This window comes from Daucus carota, chromosome 2 (assembly GCF_001625215.2).
Source record: "Daucus carota subsp. sativus chromosome 2, DH1 v3.0, whole genome shotgun sequence".
Lineage (NCBI taxonomy): Eukaryota > Viridiplantae > Streptophyta > Magnoliopsida > Apiales > Apiaceae > Daucus > Daucus carota.
Window position 1 is genome coordinate 37921972 of NC_030382.2, and position 22854 is coordinate 37944825.

The window sequence follows — 22854 nt, forward strand, 5'->3', positions numbered from 1 at the left end:
TAGCATAATTATGTGTGGTCAAGCATTAAAATTGTAACCATTCATTCCTTCTTTGCAAGCAGCAGCAGAAGCTGAGTCATAAAACTCAACCAGACATATCCTTTAGATTTTCCACTACGTTTTTCATCATAAAACTTAAACTCCTTGACCCTCCCATATTTAGATAGAACACTCTCAACTTCCGCATCAGTAGTCCACCAGTGTAGCTCTCCCACGAAGAGCCTGCTTGCACCATTCTGAGCCACAGGTGTTGACCCCAATTTCAATGCTTGAGAATCATGACTCACATATGGAGCTATTGCTTTCTGTCAAGTCTTAATTTCTTCAAAATTTGATGCCACCAGATTTACTGGTGTAGATTCAGGAACAACAGTTTCTGGTGTCTGGCCATATCCCACATTCACCGCACCATTTGGACCAGGCGCCTCAGACGGTTGAGGCTGAAGAAAACCCTCTCCAATATTAAGATCACCATAAAGTTCATCGTACTCATCATCATCGCCAATTAATTCATCCTGGCGCTGCATGATTTGTGGAAGGGGCCAAATGAAAAGAGACACGGAAGACTTTAACAAAAATGATCTGTAAGTGTAACCAGCGTGAGCGTATATGTAAGTTGTTACCTAGAATATAAGAATGCTGTACTACAACTGTATATATGTCATTGCCATAAACTTCTTTAACAACTTTAATATGTTAAACATTTCTGTTGTAGCTCAAACTCGTCGCCTAAAATTGAAAAGCCTAATGCCCAATGGAGGTTGGTGCTGAGATTCAACTTGTGAACAGGTAAATTCAATATGCTAAACATTTCTGTAACGATTGAGGGAATTAAACAGAGTATGTGGTGTAACACCTGAACTCCAGGTTATTTTTGGTCAACAGCATTCCTGAGATCTGTGGCTAGCTATAAATTCCAGTTCTATTAGAGTTCATATTTTTGTGCCTGCAGAGATGTAACTTAAAATAACCTGCAGTCATGCTTGAATATAGCTAATTTCTACTTTGTGCCTTCAGATTGTAAATCAGGTGTGGGCATACATCCGAAGAAACAAGCTACAGAATCCTAGCTAGTAACAAGATGCTACTTTGTGAATTTTGGTTAAGTTGTGTTGTGAGGTTTCTATTGCTTTGTCTTCGTTCTTGAAGCTTGAATGATCAACTTAAGGGACCAACTTCAACAGAGTTCTGTTTAGAAATGGATGGACGGTAGGAACTTTGATGGCAGCTTCTCGTGGATCAGCTGTGGCTCTCGTTAGTTTTTTGACCATAGCACGAAGTTTGATGGGTCGGCATGGACAAAGGAGGTGTTTTGGAGCTGTAGATTTGTGTCAAAACTACTAACATTAACTGTTTATATCTTTGCTCTTAATGTACATAAAGCTGCTATATATGTAGTAACTTAATTCTCTGCTATAACACATTGATATTCCACTACAGCGAAGAGGCAAAGAATGAGAGCTAGTCACATTTATTTAAAAAAATCATGGTAAAGAAACAGAAAAAGAAGTAGCACAACCACTAAGAGTATCTCCGATTGATCCAATGGTCCTGAATACTACTTTGAAATGTTAAACTCCTACTAAACATGTCATGAAGGTTTTCTATTATTTTTGCAGAAAGATAGAGATGATTCAGTACTGATATAAGCTTTTGCCTGTTCTCAAAATCATCTAAACCGTCCACCTCTTCTGCTTTGCACAAGTCCTTCCCATTCACAATCACCTTCGGGAACCTTACCTTGTCATTACCAACCAGCCCTTCTATATTGGAAAATTAACAATATAATTTATAATTTTTTAAAATATATAACAGTTATAGTATTAAATTATAAGTTCAGATATAATATTTGTAAACTAAGGTAGGAAAAGTAACAAGTGTCTATTTAACTAATGAATGTTGCAATTCCTCACAAACTGTCTATTATACTTTACCTAAATAATTATTAAAAAAATATTTACCATAAACGGGGAGGAAATGGGCAGTGCATGGTAGGAATTAAAAACGGCCACACATATTTTGATATAAAAGACACATTATATATTTCCTACCAAACTTGGTACCGAAAAACCCTAATGGTAGGAAATACTTATTTTTTTGCACCTAAATAATTATAAAAATATTTATTATAAATTGGTAGGAAATGAGTACTAGTTGACATGAATTTAAAACTACGTATGATATACTGATAATGTGAAGCAATCTAATAGTAAGGATTATTCAATTGATTTTTATGAATGTCTACTTATGTTAAATCTTGTTCATTTATCTTGGTAAAAATAATTCTTCTTGCTGTGTTTATTTTCCTTTCACAAAATACAATGCAGTACTTAAAATTATATCTTCAACTTCTTTTTCATGATCATTAAAAATATAAGTCATAAACTATTAAGATTCAAGAATTTATAGTTTCATAATTAACGTACCTCTATTCATTATAATTTCTGTGGATATAGTTAAAAGTTGGTGTCTCTTTCAATTATGTTCAAAACTCAATGATAAATTATGAGAAACAAGAAGAATCACCATATTATAAGACAAACATATGAAATTATTGAATACCACCTAATCCCCTAATTGGGGATAAGTTATTTGTAATTCGGTAAGAAAATATATATTAACCCATATTAGCTCCCGCACAAAAAAAAAGAAAGCCAAATTAGCTCAATTTATTCGAACTTTAGAAATATTTTTTACTATGATTAAACACTTAAAATTAATTAATAATACCTCTTTATTAACAAAATACTAAATTACAGGAATAAAATCATATAAAAGTATGTATATATAAGTATATACTTTATACAAAGTTTATCGAAACACCGCATTTTTATTTCTCGGGCATCTTTTCTTGTTTTCGCACATTTTTCTCAATCTCTTATTTTAACGGGAGAAAGTGATTAACAACAAATTAGGAAACTTAATTGAATGTAAAAAGAATATCATGGAGAACACGGGACTGAAAGGGATGTAAAGTATAGTTGATCTTGTATTTGATCCTTGAGAAAGTACGAGATTGATCTCTAGCTACTAGACAAGAAATCATAGAAGTTAAGAGGGCTAGCTACTTCCTACGTACGGGTTCAAGTTATCACATAGTTCTTTGAAAACAAATATCTAGATAGGATAGATTTTGTTTGGTCCATTACGGCCGAGGTCCATTAGACCATGAAAGCTATCGTCGAGAAGCCTGTTAGGAATCAATAATTTTGATGATAACATAAACACTCTGTAACATGTTTTATTTAGAATCTTTATCAAAATTTCAGTTGTAATTGTTATATTTCTTGTCCTTGAGAATTATCAACGGATGGATAGAATAGGGTGGCTAATTGTAAATATCCAATGCCATGTAATTCTATCTAAGTGAAGGATATTCAACTGATAAGATGTAACTATTCAACTGATGAAGACTTGATCATGTTTCAACTGATGAAAACCAAGCTTTCAACTGAAGACAAAGTGTTCAACTGATGAAGCTGAGTAATTCAACTAATGAGACTGGAACAGCATTCAACTGATGAAGTCTGTAATTCGTTCAACTGATGAAGGAGCTTTCAACTAAGGAAACAAAGAGCAGTTGAAAGTGACTAGAGCTTAAGTCTGACAAATCACATGGATCGAATTACACTAAAATAGAAATGGAAGACTGATTAGGACAATAAAGAAGAAGCAGAAACATTCTTATCTCATGCAATGCAATCTGGATCAAATCAAGATGATGGTCAAAGATGAAGACATCAGAGAAAGCTTGCATAAGACAAAGATGTGCAGCATTGTTTAGATTAGAGTGCATAATTTGTATTCTAGTTAAAAGCCTTGTGAAACTTGGAGTATATAACCAAGTTAGTAGTATCAGTTGAAAGTGTTCGAATACTTGAGAGAAAAATCTGAGAGTTAGAAACCATTCAAGTGATGAACTCGAGCTCGAGCCAAGCCTGGCAGTGTTCGACTCGGCTCGACTCGTTTACACCCCTACTTGGAAGGAATTTAAAACTATGTAAGATATATATAATGACAATGTGAAACAATCTAACAATAAAGATTATTCAATTGATTTTTATGAATGTCTAACTTATGTGATGTCTTGGTAAAAATAATTATTCTAGCCGTGTTTAGTTTTTCTTTCACAAAATACAATGTAGTACTTAAAATTATATCTTCAACTTCATTTCCATGATCAATAAAAATATCAGAAATAAATTAAAAAGATCCGAGAATTTATAGTTTCATAACAAGCCTCTATTCATTATAATTTCTATGAATACAACTAAAGGTTCATGACTCTTTTGATTGTGTTTAGAACTCAATGATAAAGTAAGAGTCACCATATGATCAACAAACATATGAAACTATTGAATACTACCTAATCCCCTCAATATTGGGGATATATCAGTTATTATATATATATATATATATATATATATATATATATATATATATATATATATATATTAACCCATATTAGCTCTCGCAGAATAAGAAGTAGCCAAATTAGCTCAATTTATTCGAACTTTAGAAATATGTATTTTTCTACAATTAAACACTTAAAATTAATTAATAATACCTCTTTATTAACAAATACTAAATTATAGGAATAAAATCATATAAGTATATACTTTATTCATAAGTTTATCCAAATACCGGATTTTTATTTCCCGGGCATCATTTCTTGTTTTCGCACAGTTTTCTCAATCTCTTATGTTAATGGGAGAATGTGGTTAACAACAAATTACGGAATTTACATGAATGTAAGAAGAATATCATGACGAACACGGGACTGAAAGGGATGTAAAGTTTAGTTCATCTTGTATTTGATCCTTGAGAAAGTACGAGATTGATCTCTAGCTACTAGAGACAAGAAATCATAAAAGTTATACAAGAGGGCTAGCTACGTACGGAGTCAAGTTAATTATCACATAGTTCTTTGGAAACATATATCTAGAAAGGCTAGATTAATTTGTTCGGTCCATCAGGGCACAGGTCCATTAGACCATGAAAGTTATGATCGAAAAGCCCATAACTCGCATGACCCAGGTTTAAGTGGTTAAGAAGGCTGACATGGAGCGGGTTAGATAGTGGATAGCGATCTATTAGTGAAAGGAGGTAGAGACCTCGAAAACTATACTCATGTGTTCTAAGCTAGGACTAGGGGTGAGCATTTGGTCGTTTCGGTCCAAAACCGGACCGAACTCAATAGATCAAGAACCGAACTTTGATTTTTTCCGGACCGAACCAGATCGAAATATTATTATAGTCCGAACTGGAAATAATTTGGTTTGGTCCGTCCTAGAAGAAACGAAATTATTTTTTTAAAAATATTATATTATAAATAAAGCTAAAATAAATGATTTATTAAATAAATTATTATTAATTAATCACCACCATTTCACCAAAATAGATATAATTAAATTACAAATCAAATATTATCATTATAACTTACAAGTAAGATATGTATAATATATATAATATAAATATTAATTAATATTTTATATTGTTTGGGCTATTCGTCTATTCGGTCCAGATCGAAATATTTTTTTAAGAACCGGACCGAACCGAATTTTATTTCAGTTTATTCAGTCTGGATCGAATTTTTAAAAAATTAGGATTGAAGCATACTGAATTTGAATGATTCAGTTTGATTTTTCAGTTTGAGTTCGGTTTTGCTCACACCTGACCGGGACTAGTCGTGAGTCTTCATTCCTGACTCATCCTCTTAAGGAGTGAGGGGATCGAAGAATATAAGCAGTATTCTTTAGGAGAGTCGAAAAGGACTTAGTGTATAAAGCATATTTTCTCCAACCGTGGTCATCTTGAAGTGAGGAAGCTAGACCATCCCAAAGAGCCCAATTAAGTATGGAGTACCCTGAGCAAGGCCTAGGTTAGCGAGCCCGATTGTTAGCGATCTCTACAAGGCCACATCATTTCTAGCAACCACCCCTCTCCTTGGGAAGGCTAGATAATTTCTCATACTAGCATCCCATTTATGTAGGGCAGTCCAACATAAGTGTGAATTGTGATATCCACTAAATGAGGCAATGAGCCCATCTTGATGGTTTTTAAATTGCGGGTCTGCCACGACCCATGACTAGAATAAAATCTTATTAGAACAAAAACTTATACTACATTCTTAGTTTCATCCGATCATCCCTTCCTCTCCTCGTTATCTCCACTTGAAACTCTACCTTCCGCATCGGTCTATCCTTCCTAAATTACCTTCCGCACCCGCTTCTCTTCTTAACTTATCATCTTTTTAGTGTAAAAATTATATCACTACCAACCACAGCAATCATCGTTTTTGAAATTTTCGATATATCATATATCTGATGATTCGTGTACAATTCATGCCTAATCGGTAAGCCATTATCATATATTTACTTCTTATTTTGGATTTAATCTTGTTTGTACATATTTGGATTAAATTGAATGTTGGATTTAATTGATTTTTGAGTTTCGATCTTTGAGTTCTCATCTAAGATATAAAGTTTCCAATAAAGCATAAATTGATCATGATGTAATGTAATTACATGAAAGCCTCGGTATGGCACACTTTAATCATCTTTAATATTTTAGTATAATTATTTTCTTAAAAATCATAGATTGTATTTATCTTTGTATTTTTGAATTAGTCCATAGAATTTTATATTGCAAAAATAATTTGATGTTCATCTTATTTCAGTTTTGTGAAAGAATTATGCGAAAAAATGAAGAAAATGCTCCAGTATCACTTGAAATTCGCGTCCTCGGGATATTGACTGCGCAGGTAATATCTTATATGGTAGCTAATATTTTGCACTAGTTATTCATTTTAAGTTTAGTAAATTGTCTTGTTACAAATTTTATTATAAAATTTTTGAATTAATGGATTTATTTCGACAAAATGTTTACTTTTTAATTTGTAAACAAATATATATTTGATATGATATAAAAACTCAATTGGTGAGAATCTTCATTTCAATTAACATGCCAACTAGTTTCATACTTTCCAATTACAATATTGATGTAAGTTCTATAATTTTATATTGTTATATTTATATAATATTTTACAAGTGGATCATATGATGTGAAAGTGTGACATTGTGCATGCAACCACCTCTTCTTTTCATATCTTATCAACCACATCGTTTTCTTCTAGTATTGTTTTCTTCTGGTATTGTAAGAGATTTTTAGTTACTATGCGTTTAGGTAATGACTTTTCCAAATATTATATGCAGGGAGGATGTATCATGAGGTCATAACATTTATACTACTTTTGACTATAATTATCTATGAAAACAAATTTTGGCTTATAAGATTTTAAATAAAAAAAATTATATCTTTAAATGTTACTCTAAGTCCACCAAATAGAACATATGTGACATGATAAATTTACTCCTTTTTTACAAGGGGACATCTTCATTTAAGCACTAATGTTTTTTGAAATTTTATTTTTTAATTTCACTATTTCATCTTTAAACCCTCACGCCTTTATTAAAATATGTTATAATATATTAAAATTAAATATGACAATTAAGTAATGTTAGCATATCCTCACTTTTGTAATACTTTGTTGCTTGGCACAGTGAAGTGATCTGGCTGTCTGTAGGCAACATTGGTAGTTCAGCATTGTCAAGTGGCATCTCTGACGTCAGTCAAATCAAAGCCCAAGGAATCGTAAAACGTAGAAGAAAAAGCAAGATTGCTTCTGTTGTTTCTGTTTCAAGGCTCAAACCAACAAACAAGAAAAGCAATACTGTTTCCAGGCGTGTCTAGCGATCACTCAGAAGAGTGCATCCTAAAATGGTCCCTTTAAGTGCCAGATGCAGCTAAAGCTCAGAATCGACGATGGGAACAATGGATAGAATATTGCTAATGATGACAATTGTTCAGCCTGTCACGAAGGAGGTAGCATAATTATGTGTGGTCAAGCATTAAAATTGTAACCATTCATTCCTTCTTTGCAAGCAGCAGCAGAAGCTGAGTCATAAAACTCAACCAGACATATCCTTTAGATTTTCCACTACGTTTTTCATCATAAAACTTAAACTCCTTGACCCTCCCATATTTAGATAGAACACTCTCAACTTCCGCATCAGTAGTCCACCAGTGTAGCTCTCCCACGAAGAGCCTGCTTGCACCATTCTGAGCCACAGGTGTTGACCCCAATTTCAATGCTTGAGAATCATGACTCACATATGGAGCTATTGCTTTCTGTCAAGTCTTAATTTCTTCAAAATTTGATGCCACCAGATTTACTGGTGTAGATTCAGGAACAACAGTTTCTGGTGTCTGGCCATATCCCACATTCACCGCACCATTTGGACCAGGCGCCTCAGACGGTTGAGGCTGAAGAAAACCCTCTCCAATATTAAGATCACCATAAAGTTCATCGTACTCATCATCATCGCCAATTAATTCATCCTGGCGCTGCATGATTTGTGGAAGGGGCCAAATGAAAAGAGACACGGAAGACTTTAACAAAAATGATCTGTAAGTGTAACCAGCGTGAGCGTATATGTAAGTTGTTACCTAGAATATAAGAATGCTGTACTACAACTGTATATATGTCATTGCCATAAACTTCTTTAACAACTTTAATATGTTAAACATTTCTGTTGTAGCTCAAACTCGTCGCCTAAAATTGAAAAGCCTAATGCCCAATGGAGGTTGGTGCTGAGATTCAACTTGTGAACAGGTAAATTCAATATGCTAAACATTTCTGTAACGATTGAGGGAATTAAACAGAGTATGTGGTGTAACACCTGAACTCCAGGTTATTTTTGGTCAACAGCATTCCTGAGATCTGTGGCTAGCTATAAATTCCAGTTCTATTAGAGTTCATATTTTTGTGCCTGCAGAGATGTAACTTAAAATAACCTGCAGTCATGCTTGAATATAGCTAATTTCTACTTTGTGCCTTCAGATTGTAAATCAGGTGTGGGCATACATCCGAAGAAACAAGCTACAGAATCCTAGCTAGTAACAAGATGCTACTTTGTGAATTTTGGTTAAGTTGTGTTGTGAGGTTTCTATTGCTTTGTCTTCGTTCTTGAAGCTTGAATGATCAACTTAAGGGACCAACTTCAACAGAGTTCTGTTTAGAAATGGATGGACGGTAGGAACTTTGATGGCAGCTTCTCGTGGATCAGCTGTGGCTCTCGTTAGTTTTTTGACCATAGCACGAAGTTTGATGGGTCGGCATGGACAAAGGAGGTGTTTTGGAGCTGTAGATTTGTGTCAAAACTACTAACATTAACTGTTTATATCTTTGCTCTTAATGTACATAAAGCTGCTATATATGTAGTAACTTAATTCTCTGCTATAACACATTGATATTCCACTACAGCGAAGAGGCAAAGAATGAGAGCTAGTCACATTTATTTAAAAAAATCATGGTAAAGAAACAGAAAAAGAAGTAGCACAACCACTAAGAGTATCTCCGATTGATCCAATGGTCCTGAATACTACTTTGAAATGTTAAACTCCTACTAAACATGTCATGAAGGTTTTCTATTATTTTTGCAGAAAGATAGAGATGATTCAGTACTGATATAAGCTTTTGCCTGTTCTCAAAATCATCTAAACCGTCCACCTCTTCTGCTTTGCACAAGTCCTTCCCATTCACAATCACCTTCGGGAACCTTACCTTGTCATTACCAACCAGCCCTTCTATATTGGAAAATTAACAATATAATTTATAATTTTTTAAAATATATAACAGTTATAGTATTAAATTATAAGTTCAGATATAATATTTGTAAACTAAGGTAGGAAAAGTAACAAGTGTCTATTTAACTAATGAATGTTGCAATTCCTCACAAACTGTCTATTATACTTTACCTAAATAATTATTAAAAAAATATTTACCATAAACGGGGAGGAAATGGGCAGTGCATGGTAGGAATTAAAAACGGCCACACATATTTTGATATAAAAGACACATTATATATTTCCTACCAAACTTGGTACCGAAAAACCCTAATGGTAGGAAATACTTATTTTTTTGCACCTAAATAATTATAAAAATATTTATTATAAATTGGTAGGAAATGAGTACTAGTTGACATGAATTTAAAACTACGTATGATATACTGATAATGTGAAGCAATCTAATAGTAAGGATTATTCAATTGATTTTTATGAATGTCTACTTATGTTAAATCTTGTTCATTTATCTTGGTAAAAATAATTCTTCTTGCTGTGTTTATTTTCCTTTCACAAAATACAATGCAGTACTTAAAATTATATCTTCAACTTCTTTTTCATGATCATTAAAAATATAAGTCATAAACTATTAAGATTCAAGAATTTATAGTTTCATAATTAACGTACCTCTATTCATTATAATTTCTGTGGATATAGTTAAAAGTTGGTGTCTCTTTCAATTATGTTCAAAACTCAATGATAAATTATGAGAAACAAGAAGAATCACCATATTATAAGACAAACATATGAAATTATTGAATACCACCTAATCCCCTAATTGGGGATAAGTTATTTGTAATTCGGTAAGAAAATATATATTAACCCATATTAGCTCCCGCACAAAAAAAAAAGAAAGCCAAATTAGCTCAATTTATTCGAACTTTAGAAATATTTTTTACTATGATTAAACACTTAAAATTAATTAATAATACCTCTTTATTAACAAAATACTAAATTACAGGAATAAAATCATATAAAAGTATGTATATATAAGTATATACTTTATACAAAGTTTATCGAAACACCGCATTTTTATTTCTCGGGCATCTTTTCTTGTTTTCGCACATTTTTCTCAATCTCTTATTTTAACGGGAGAAAGTGATTAACAACAAATTAGGAAACTTAATTGAATGTAAAAAGAATATCATGGAGAACACGGGACTGAAAGGGATGTAAAGTATAGTTGATCTTGTATTTGATCCTTGAGAAAGTACGAGATTGATCTCTAACTACTAGACAAGAAATCATAGAAGTTAAGAGGGCTAGCTACTTCCTACGTACGGGTTCAAGTTATCACATAGTTCTTTGAAAACAAATATCTAGATAGGCTAGATTTTGTTTGGTCCATTACGGCCGAGGTCCATTAGACCATGAAAGCTATCGTCGAGAAGCCTGTTAGGAATCAATAATTTTGATGATAACATAAACACTCTGTAACATGTTTTATTTAGAATCTTTATCAAAATTTCAGTTGTAATTGTTATATTTCTTGTCCTTGAGAATTATCAACGGATGGATGGAATAGGGTGGCTAATTGTAAATATCCAATGCCATGTAATTCTATCTAAGTGAAGGATATTCAACTGATAAGATGTAACTATTCAACTGATGAAGACTTGATCATGTTTCAACTGATGAAAACCAAGCTTTCAACTGAAGACAAAGTGTTCAACTGATGAAGCTGAGCAATTCAACTAATGAGACTGGAACAGCATTCAACTGATGAAGTCTGTAATTCGTTCAACTGATGAAGGAGCTTTCAACTAAGGAAACAAGCAGTTGAAAGTGACTAGAGCTTAAGTCTGACAAATCACATGGATCGAATTACACTAAAATAGAAATGGAAGGCTGATTAGGACAATAAAGAAGAAGCAGAAACATTCTTATCTCATGCAATGCAATCTGGATCAAATCAAGATGATGGTCAAAGATGAAGACATCAGAGAAAGCTTGCATAAGACAAAGATGTGCAGCATTGTTTAGATTAGAGTGCATAATTTGTATTCTAGTTAAAAGCCTTGTGAAACTTGGAGTATATAACCAAGTTAGTAGTATCAGTTGAAAGTGTTCGAATACTTGAGAGAAAAATCTGAGAGTTAGAAACCATTCAAGTGATGAACCAGCAGCTGTGCGAATTGTAATCAATCCACAGATTCTTCAATATAAAATCTCACGGGTGGATCATTCAATCCACCCGTATTTTTAATACTTGGTGTTTTTCTGTTTTATTGTTTTAAGTGTTCTTGTTCTTGAATCTTTTAATTTGTAAAAGATTGTATTCAATCCCCCCCTTCTACAATCTTTCTCATAGTTGGTGTAAAATAACAAAGCCCATAACTCTCGCATGACCCAGGTCTTAATGGTTAAGAAGGCTGACATGGAGCGGGTTAGATAGTGGATAGCGATCTATTAGTGAAAGAAGGTAGAGACCTCGAAAGCTATAATCATGTGGTCCAAGCTGGGACTAGTGGTGAGCATTTGGTCATTTCGGTCCAAAATTGAACCGGACTTAATAGACCGAGAACCGAACTTCGATTTTTCCGGACTAGACCGGAACGAAATATTATTATAGACTGAACCGAAATAATTTGGTTTGGTCTGTCCGAGAAGAAACAAAATTATTTTAAAAAACAAAAATTTATATTATAAATAAAGCTAAAATATGTGATTTAATAAATAAATTAATATTAATTAATCACCTCAATTTCACCAAATATAGATATAATTAAATTTACAAATTAAAAATTATCATTATAACTTGTAAGTAAGATATATATAATTTATATAATATAAATATAAATTAATATTATATATTGTTTGGGTTATTCTTCTATTCGGACCAGACCGAAATATTTTTTTAAGAACCAAAACGAACCGAATTTTATATAGGTGTATTTAGTCCGGATCGAATAGACCGAATTTTCAAAAATTAGGATCGAATCGGACAGAATTTAAATGATCCGGTTTAATTTTTCAGTTTCAGTTCGGTTGTGATCTAACCTTAGGACTGGTCGTGAGTCTTCAATCCTGCCTCATCCTCTTAAGGAGTGAGAGGATCGAAGAATATATGGAGTAGTTTTTAGGAGTGCCGACAAAGAACTTAGTGTATAAAGCATACTTTCTCCAATCGTGGTCATCTTGAAGTGAGGAAGCTAGACGGTCCCAAAGAGCCCAAGTATGGTGTGCCCTCAGCAAGGCCTGGGTTAGCGAGCCCAATTGCTAGCGATCCCTGGAGGCCACATCATTTCTAGCAACCACCCCTCTCCTTGGGAAGGCTAGATAATTTCTCATACTAGCAGCCCATCTATGTAGGGCAATCCATCGTAAGTGTAAACCCAACGGATTTGTGATATCCACTAAATGAGCCCATATTGATGGTTTATAAATGGCGGGTCTGCCACGACCCATGACAATTTCTGGGATAAAATCTTATTAGAACAAAAACTTATACTACATTCTTAGTTTCATCCGATCATCCTTCCTCTCCTTGTTATCTCCGCTTGAAACTCTACCTTCCGCATCAGTCTCTCCTTCCTAATTTACCTTCCGCACCCGCTTCTCTTCTTAACTTATCATCTTTTTAGTGTAAAATTATATAACCACCATCCACAACAATCATCGTTTTGATCTTTTCGATATATCATATATCTGTTGATTTCCTGTACAATTCATGCCTAATCAGTAAGCCATTATCATATATTTACTTCTTATTTTGGATTTAATTTTGTTTGTACATATTTGGATTAAATTGAAAGTTGGATTTAATTGATTTTTGAGTTTTGATCTTTGAATTCTGATATAAGATATAAAGTTTCCGATGAAGCATAAATTGATCATGATGTAATGTAATTACATGAAAAGCCTCGGTGTCTCACACTTTAATCATCTTTAATCTTTTAGTATAATCTTTTTCTTAAAATCATAGATTGTATTCATCTTTGTATTTTTGAATTAGTCCATAAAATTTTATATTGCAAAAATAATTTGATGTTCATCTTATTTCAGTTTTGTGAAAGAATTATTCGAAAATAATGAAGAAAATGCTCCAGTATGACTTGAAATCCATGTCCTTGGGACATGTACTACGCAGGTAATATCTTTTATGGTAACTAATATTTTGCACTAGTTATTCATTAAGTTTAGTAAATTATCTTGTTACAAATTTTATTATAAAAATTTTGAATTAATAGATTTATTTCGACAAATGATTATGTTTTTAATTGGTAAAGAAAATTTGATATCATATAAAAACTCAATTGGTGAGAATCTTAATTTCAATTAACATGCCAACTATTTTTGAGATAAATACATCAATAAACATATTATAATTTTTTATTGAGTGATTGACACTTTGCACCCCTTATGTTTAGGCGCTTTTTCGAGTTCGTCTCAAACAATTGTTTTTGGCAGTATGCACCCTAAAGTTTGAAAAGCGCTTCGATTTGCACCCCCTTGACCACTCTCCGTCCACAATTTTTTAATTTTTTTTTCATGAGTATTTTGAAATATAATTTTTCATAAATGTAAGCCCTCACTTTCCCTTTGAAGTCTCCGCAGGTTTTGTGAAATCGAGAGTCGATCCATTTTAATGATTCCGGCTCCATGTTGCTTTCAGAGTAGGGCCAACTGACTTGCAGCTTAGATGACCTCTTTGATGCTTTCCGGATTAGAGCATATAGTTAAGGCATTCCATCATCTTCGTCGTAAACTGCCCAGACTTAATTGGTTCTCTGCAAATGATTCTTTGGTTCTATCATTGTCAAAGTCATGAAAATGTGATTCTGGAACCTCCATAGTCTTCGTTATATCATCGTTGGGACCTTCTGTTGCTGCGTCATCTATAGCATCTGCAGAGCTGTGTTCATTTTTATCCCTAGCAGCATCATTAAGTTGATGGAGCTTGTTGAGAATTGTTGGAAACGTGTATGGGCCTTAAACCAAAAACTTCGATAATATTAAGATGCAAACACACAACTTGTATATTAATGTAACACGCAGCTACAATACTTATAATTTTGCTACACACACTAGGCTTCAGCCTTACTTTTCTCTCAAAAGCTTCGGCTCATATATAATTTCTCTCTACAACTGCTGTTGTAGTTGTTCTCAGTGTTTTCTATTTCTTCCTCCTCTAGCAGCCTTATATATAGGTTACAGATTACAACTTGTAACACATATTTATTGCTGCTCTAGACTTTTATCAGCCTGCCATCTTTGACCTGGAGAATGCTGCAGATTGTCACCAGCCTGTGTTAAAGAGAGCCCACCTTATATCCAGGAGCTATGTTTCTTTCTTTGATCTCTCCTGTAGTCCATACATTCAAGTCTCCTGTAGTCCATACATCGTACATCTTATAAACACCCAGCTGTTATTTATGACTTAACTCCTACTTGCTTAACAGGATAACATTTGCATTTATATCAGCTGCTAATATGGTCTTCCATGTTATCCGGTACACACAAGCTGAACTCCATAACTCACTTAATAGCCAACCATTTATTCCGCATATATTCTTGCAGCCTACTATAATTTCAGGATCACCTAGTTATTATAGTTAATACGAGTTTGAATTCTAACAAGAATCATATTCCTAGCCTTCTCCATTAAAAGATTTTTAATATCATACTTACTGGGAGCTGGCTGAATTGATGGTCTTGCTGAGGAAACTATACTTGAGCCACTTGTACTAAATCCTGAAACAATGGACATACCAGGATCCGGCTGAAATGATTTGCAGCTGAGAAAATTAACCTTGGGCCAAATCCTATATTTCCCGATACACTGTACATACCAGGCACTGGATGAGTTGATAGCCTAGCGGAGGAAACTATCATCGCGTCAGTTTCTTTTTTTCCCAATAGTTTGTTCACACCAGGGGCCGGATGGATTAAGCATCTTCCATTGTTTCCTAATACATTTTGGATACCTGAAGCCTGCTGGACTAACGGTATAACTGTGGAAACTGATCGACCTCGCTCCACATTCTTTATTTTTCGGTACATTGTCCACATCAGGCGTCGGCTGTATTGAATTTGTAGCTGCAGAAATTGATGTTAAGTCCTCTCCATTATTTCCACGGATATTGTGTAGACCAGGTACTGGCTGAATTGCTTCTGTTGCTGATGGAAGTGGCTTTAGACCAATTATGTTTTCTCCTATAGCATCATGAAAAACAGGTTCAGGCTGAGGTAACTGTGTAGATGAGCTTGCCTGCTTCACAACAGAGGCATTCTGTTACAGCTGCGCCATCAGCTTCAAAGGGTGAGGACTTACATTTATGAATAAATATATTTCAAATACTCATTAAAAAAAAATTAAAATTGTGGGGTGCAAAGTGTAAACCCCACATCTGTTAACTTTAACGGTAAATTAAACGGAGTATGGTCAAAGGGGTACAAAGCGAAGCGCTTTTCAAACTTTAGGGTGCATACTGCCCAAAATAATTGTTTGAGACCAAATCGAAAAAGCGCCTAAACACAAGGGGTGCAAAGTGTCAATCACTCTTTTTTATAATATGTTTCATACTTTCCAATTACAATATTAATGTAAGTTCTATCATTTTATATTATATACTTTAAAGTAACATTGTGATGTGAAAAATGTGACATTGTGCATGCAACCACCTCTTCTTTTCATATCTTATCAACCATATTGTTTTCTTCTTGTATTGTAAGAGATTTTTAGTTACTATGCGTTTAGGTACAAAATATTTATGACTTTTCCAAATATTATGTGCCGGGAGGATGTATCATGAGGTCATAATATTTATACTATTTTGACTATAATTATCTATCAAAACAAATTTTGGCTTATAAGATTTAAAATTAAAAAATTTATATCTTTACATTGTGCTGACTTACAAATATTTAGTGTATGTATAAATATTGTTATTATTTCATGAGTATTAAATGTTACTCTAAATCCATCAAATAGAACATATGTCACATGATAAATTTACTCCTTTTTACAAGTGGACATCTTCATTTAAGCATTAATGTGTTTTTTGAAATTTTATTTTTTAATTTCAATATTTCATCTTTAAACCACATGCTTTCACTAAAATATGTTATAATATATTTAAATTTTACAATTAAGTAATGTTGGCAGATCCTCACTTTGGTAATACTTTGTTGCTTGGCACAGTGAAGTGATCTAGGAATTACTCAGGACTGGGATGCTATCAGTGACAATTTTAAGCTGTCTGTAGGCAACATTAGTAGTTCAGCATTGTCGAGTTGCATCTCTGACGTCAGTCAAATCCAAGCCCAAGGAATCGAAAAACTTAGAATTAAAAGCAAGATTTCTTCTGTTGTTTCTGCTTCAAGGCTCAAACCAACAAACAAGAAAAGCAGTGCTGTTTCCGGACATGTCTAGCGATCACTCAGAAGAGTGCATCCTGAAATGGTACCAGTTTCCTCCAAACCCTTCAGCCAATACATATTTGTTGGATGGTAGGTCTTCCAGATGCAGCTAAAGCTCAGAATAATTAAAGTTCACCGTACTCATCATCATCGCCAATCAATTCATCCTGGCGCTGCATGATTTGTGGAAGGGGCCAAATGAAAAGAGACACGGAAGACTTTAACAAAAGTGATCTGTAAGTGCAAACAGCGCGAACGTATATGTAAGTTACCTAGACTTTACAATCATCATGATGAATGTAATTACATGAAAAACTCGATGTGACACACTTTAATGTGATGTTCATCTTATTTCAGTATTTGTGGGAAGAATTATCCGAAATAATGAAGAAAATTCTCCAGTATGACTTGAAAGCGGCGTCCTTATCCTTGAGATATGTACTAAATAGGTAATATTTTTAATGGTAGCTAATGTTTTGTACTAGTTATTCATTTCAAATTTAGTACATTATCTTGTTACAAATTTTATCATAAAAATTTAAATCAATGAATTTATTTCGGCAATAATTATGTTTTTAATTGGTAAAGAAATATATATTTTTATTTAAGCATTAATGTTTTTTAAATTTTTTTATTTCACCGTTTCATCTTTAAACCACATGTTTTCATTAAAATATATTATAGCATAACTACAAATAAATATTATAGTTAAGGAATGTTGGCAGACCCTTTCACTTTGTAATACTTTCTTGTTTGGCATATAGAAGTGATCTGTGAATATCTTTTACAGAGTCAACCAAGATGTGATTTTCTTTACAAAACTCGAAATGGTTAAAGAAGTTATGCATCTAATTGAATGCAAGGGTTATGAAGTTCAAGGTAAGCATTTAACTGATTCTCATGTGTACACTTGTCTTCTAACCCGAATATCACGTGACTGAAAAATTGAAGCACTCTTTTTGTAATCAGGTCTGCATGCATTTTTCTTAATGATGTTGATCAGTTCAGAATGCGTTGGCCAAGAAAAAGTAATATCAAAGTCAATGGTACGTAACGCTCAACCATGTATATGTATAAAGGGTTAACGCACTAATTAGATCATTTAGCTTCATTTGAATATATAGGTGGATCACCTACAAATTTTTGGTCTCATCTGCACCCCTCATTTCATATTAAGTTACATTTTGATAAGTCTCATTTTTGCAATTATATAGAGTGTTCTTTATGGTAACTGGTTTTGTCCATCCTGATAGCAGGGGAAATGGAGAAGGTAATAGCCGAAAGAGGATTCATTTTGGCAGTGCTGCATGATTTGTGGAACTCCATCTGCTATCTGATCCGCTGGGTCTGGCAATGGAACTCCAGAATCTGTATACTTCTCAATCCGTTAGTCCTCGAGGAACGTTTAACTCGATCTTTTGGCACCAGATTTACTGGCGTAGATAGTAGATTCACCGCTCCATTTGGACCAGGCACTTCAGACGGCTGAGGCTGAAGAAAACCCTCTCCAATATTAAGATCACCATAAAGTTCATCGTACTCATGTTCATCGCCAATCAATACATCCTCGCGCTGCATGATTTGTGGAAGGGGCCAAATGAAAAGAGACACGGAAGACTTTAACCAAAGTGATCTGTAAGTATAACCAGCGTGAGCGTATATGTAAGTAACCTAGAATATAAGAATGTTGTACTGGAACTGTATATATGTCATTGCCATAAACTTCTTTAACAACTTTAATATGTTAAACATTTCTGTTGCACCTCAAACTCGTCGCCTAAAATTGAAAAGCCTAATGCCCAATGGAGTTTGGTTCTGCGATTCACCTTGACGTTGGATGAAGAACTGCCTCGTAAAACTAGTCTTTCAGGCTATGGGAGCCAGCAATCTGGGAACTTGGCAGCCAGTGTTTCCCTAAACAATTTCACAGTATTCTGGATGAAAGTGCTCTGTTGCCTACCGGAAAACCAAATACATTATCATCCATAAATCCATAAATACAATAATATGTCTTGACATGTCGAGAAGTATAGGATTCCTGAACTAATTACCAAAAGAAACCATGGTATTATACAATCAAGAAAGCTAATATCAGAAAACTAGGGTCGTGTTCCTCTTAGAACCCTTGGCCTAAGAATCCTTAGAAACTTCTGGTATTAATAAGGGTTATGCAGCAAACTGCACATGTAAAACTTTCATGTTTATGTATAATATTTTAAAATTATTTTTGAACATACACAACCAATGCAAAAAACATGTATTCAGATTTAGATCCTGAAAATCTATTTAAAATTTGAGCTTCAAGGATGAGGTCTCTCTTGAGCGCAACCCGAGAAAACCATGGTATTATATAGCATGAAACGTTGAATAATTGAGAAAAACTGGATAATAAGATTACCCCTCTGCATGTTCTCTAAGAATATTGCCAACTTCTACAAGGGCTTCTCTCCACTTCTCCACCTTGCATTGTGCCTCGCTTTATGCTTTTCTAGTGCGAGTCCCTAATTTCGCTGGTGTTTCGCGAATTTAAACCTAAAAAAAAAGTGGTATGATAAAATACCTGGAGTTCTTGTTGCGTTCAAGGATGAGAACAAGTTCATCAAGACATCACGTAGAGTAAGCATAATTCTGGGAAAACACAATTATGGGCGCTTATAGAGTTCTTGATTCACTCTTTAATTGTCGAATACACCTCATCTCCGACACGTATGTCACTCTTGTCCATGAAAGCTACAAAGCCTTCGGTTCAGCCTTTAAAGGCTCATGTAGAAAGCATGTGAACTTGTTGCGAGTTTCCCCTCCGAAGCTCAAGAAAACATGAGAAAATGAGGCTTCTTTAATCATGGTGAGAGAGCTCTTAGTGAATAAACTAATTTTTAGGAGGCTTTAAGATCTGTAACCATAACATGGAAAGTCAACTACATTGTAAACATTGTCAGAAAAAACTTCTGATATAAATTGACAAATTAGTTGAAATTCTATGCTAATAAAATACATCTATATATTTAACGATGGAACAAGTCATTCTGTGGAAATTGTACTCATATTATGATTAGCTGGATTGCTTCCAAAAGACAAACTAAATGTGGGAACTCAACTAGGTAAAATTTCACTTCATCTCGTGCATCGCATGCATGTCGGTCAGACGGTCAAAGAATTTCACCTCCCCCATTTTTTTTCGAGGAAACTTTACATTCTGTGTGACCGGTCAAAGAATTTCACCTCCCCCATTTTTTTTCGAGGAAACTTTACATTCTGTGAATAAGATAATGTTCTAGATGGAGCAGCATGTAAAATGTCCTCCAGAACTCATTTCAAATTTCTATTTGCAGTCCAACTTGTTTCAATACATACAATTATTTTTTCATGTAAATTATTAAAAACACTTTATATTATCAGATTTTGTTTGTATATTGAATATTCATAGTCACACTTGTAGACAGAAAATAGAGAGAAAGATGATTTTGAGAGGAAGATTAAGTAAAGGATAAAAAGGTTAATGGGCATTCAAAATAGTTGTAGTCTTGACTCTTGTATCATATTGTAAAAAAATTGATAATAAATTAGTTTTGAATTGAAGTTATTTATCCTAAAAATTCTATTTGACTTCCAAATTGACTAAACTTTTATAATGTAACGATTTTCCCACCAACAAAATTAAATTATTAATAAAATTATTCATTTTCTTTTTTGAAACTCGAACAATTTAATTTACGAAACACTTATATAACATTGCTAGTATGTTTCAGGATTCAAAAAATAAGGAGTTCATATTAATATTATTAGTCAAATCCATATTCATACTTTAAATAATAATAAATTTAATAATTAGGGAATTTACCAAAACTACCACTTTTTCTAGGGGTTTTTTTGCGATTTTACTTTCTTTTAAAAATATATGCATAAATATTATGCCCTCCGTCCCATTTTATTTGAACCACTTTCCTTTTCTCGATGTCCCAAAAATAAAAATAATGAACCTTCTATTTTACAACATCTTTTTAAGATTATTACAACCACACATTCATAAACTACACTCATTTAATATATATCCACTAACTCTCTTTGTGTGGTTGAAAATGAGTCAATCATTCCTTACTTAAAAATCACGCTGCTCAAACGAGCTCAAACAAAATGGGACAGAGTGAGTAACTTTTTAGAGAATATTTGCAAAAAAAGATCTGCAAATAGATTCAACCAGATTTAAGTTTAGTTAATTGGCCTCGCAGGGGTTGCAAGTGGTTGTATACAATATTTTTGCAAATATTTTCAAATATTTGGTATTTTGTAAAATATTTGAAAAAGATATAGTGTTTTTGTAAAAAATATTTTGGACTTAGGTGCTTTTGAGAATACCCCATTTAACTATTGGACTATCTCTTTCTTGTTGATAAATTTTGCTTTCTTCGTGGAGATGTTAAAATGTCCCATTATAATCTCTAGAACTTCAATTATAGTCTAAACAAAGTTTAGTGGATAGAGTGTTCATAAGATCTGAATTTCACTCTAACCTATATTAGCTCTTTCACAAAAATTGAGAGAGTCAAATTAGCTCAATTTGTTCGAACATTAGAGAATATATCTTTCTACCATTAAACAGTTCTAAAATTAATTTTTAATAACTTATTATTAACAAAATACTTCTATCATGAATAAAATCATATAAGAGGTTGTATATATATAAGTACGCTAGTGATCAAATCTCAAATATAAACTAAAACCCCGTTTCAAAATCACTATTTACAACTACATAAATCACTAGTTTATACTGCATTAATCACTGTTTTATATAGTAAAATCTACAACTTTTATTTTTCATAATTGAGAAAATCTACCTATTTTAACTGTTAGTTGTCGATTATTAATGATCAATTATGGTAATACGAGGGTCATAATAGTAGTAAGTGATGAAAGGAGGCGTGTGATGGTGGTAAGTATTCGCTAATTGTGGTAAGTTATGGTGGCAAGCGGCGATGACTATTAGTGATGGTAGCCAGTGGTGTCCAGTTATAAAAAAGTGTTGATAATGGTGGTAGGAGGCCCCTTATTATAGTACAGGTAAAGTTGATGATTATATACGCTATATATATATATATGGGCTTGTTCCGCAACCAAAGGTGGATAACTATTAAAATATATCCAACTTATTTATAACCGTCCATTTAGCAATGGACGGCCAGGATTAAAACACAGCTACGCGATTTAAAAAAGCGTATACGCTATATCATATAGCGTAAAACAGGTCAGCCAAACCATCCCCATTTTTCCTTCTGGGTTTACGCTATATCATATAGCGGAGCCGGTTTATTTTAGCGGAACCGGGTTTCGTTTCATATATTGTATAGCATATTGTGGATATTGAACAAAAATCAACGAAAATAACCCTAACCACCTCCGAAAACCACGATTCTAAGGCGATTCAAGGCGATTCAAGGCACGTTCTAGTGATTCAAGGCGATTCAAAGCTAATTCAAGGTATGTATATGTCCGATTTGTATGTATATGCGCGTATTTGTGTATGTATAGGTTTTTGTTTTCTTGTATGTAAGATTTGATTTTGCTTTATGAATGTTTATATACATCAATGTATGTGAAGTTTGAGTTTTTTAGCTTGATTTTCTGTTCGATGTTGTGTTTTTTGGTCGAAGTATGTAGAAATTGGTGAAGTTGAATTTTTTAGTTTAATTTTGAGTTTGATTTTGGGTTTGATAGTGTAGATTTTGGAAAAGTTAGAATTTTAGTTTGATTTGGAGTTTAATATCGTAGAATTTGGTGAAGTTGAATTTTTTTTGTTGGATTTTTGGTTGG

The 22854-nt window shown here is 33.4% G+C and overlaps 1 protein-coding gene across 1 annotated transcript; it reads right to left on the reverse strand.

Moving 5' to 3' along the window:
• Window positions 1-7926: 7926 nt before the first annotated feature.
• Window positions 7927-8412, reverse strand: LOC108207501 (uncharacterized). The gene is made up of 2 exons (XM_017377940.1): window positions 8236-8412; window positions 7927-8190 (listed from the first exon to the last, which is right to left on the reverse strand). The coding sequence occupies exons 1-2, from the start codon at window positions 8410-8412 to the stop codon at window positions 7927-7929; spliced, it is 441 nt and encodes a 146-aa protein (XP_017233429.1).
• Between the last annotated feature and the right edge of the window lie 14442 nt (window positions 8413-22854).

What these genes read in the sequence shown, in the direction of transcription:
- LOC108207501 (XM_017377940.1), bottom strand. Translation starts at nt 8,412, where the DNA reads ATGCAGCGCCAGGATGAATTAATTGGCGATGATGATGAGTACGATGAA. An exon ending in TTGTTCCTGAATCTACACCA is followed by an intron (nt 8,191 to 8,235) that starts GTAAATCTGGTG and finishes AAGACTTGACAG; the next exon opens with AAAGCAATAGCTCCATATGT.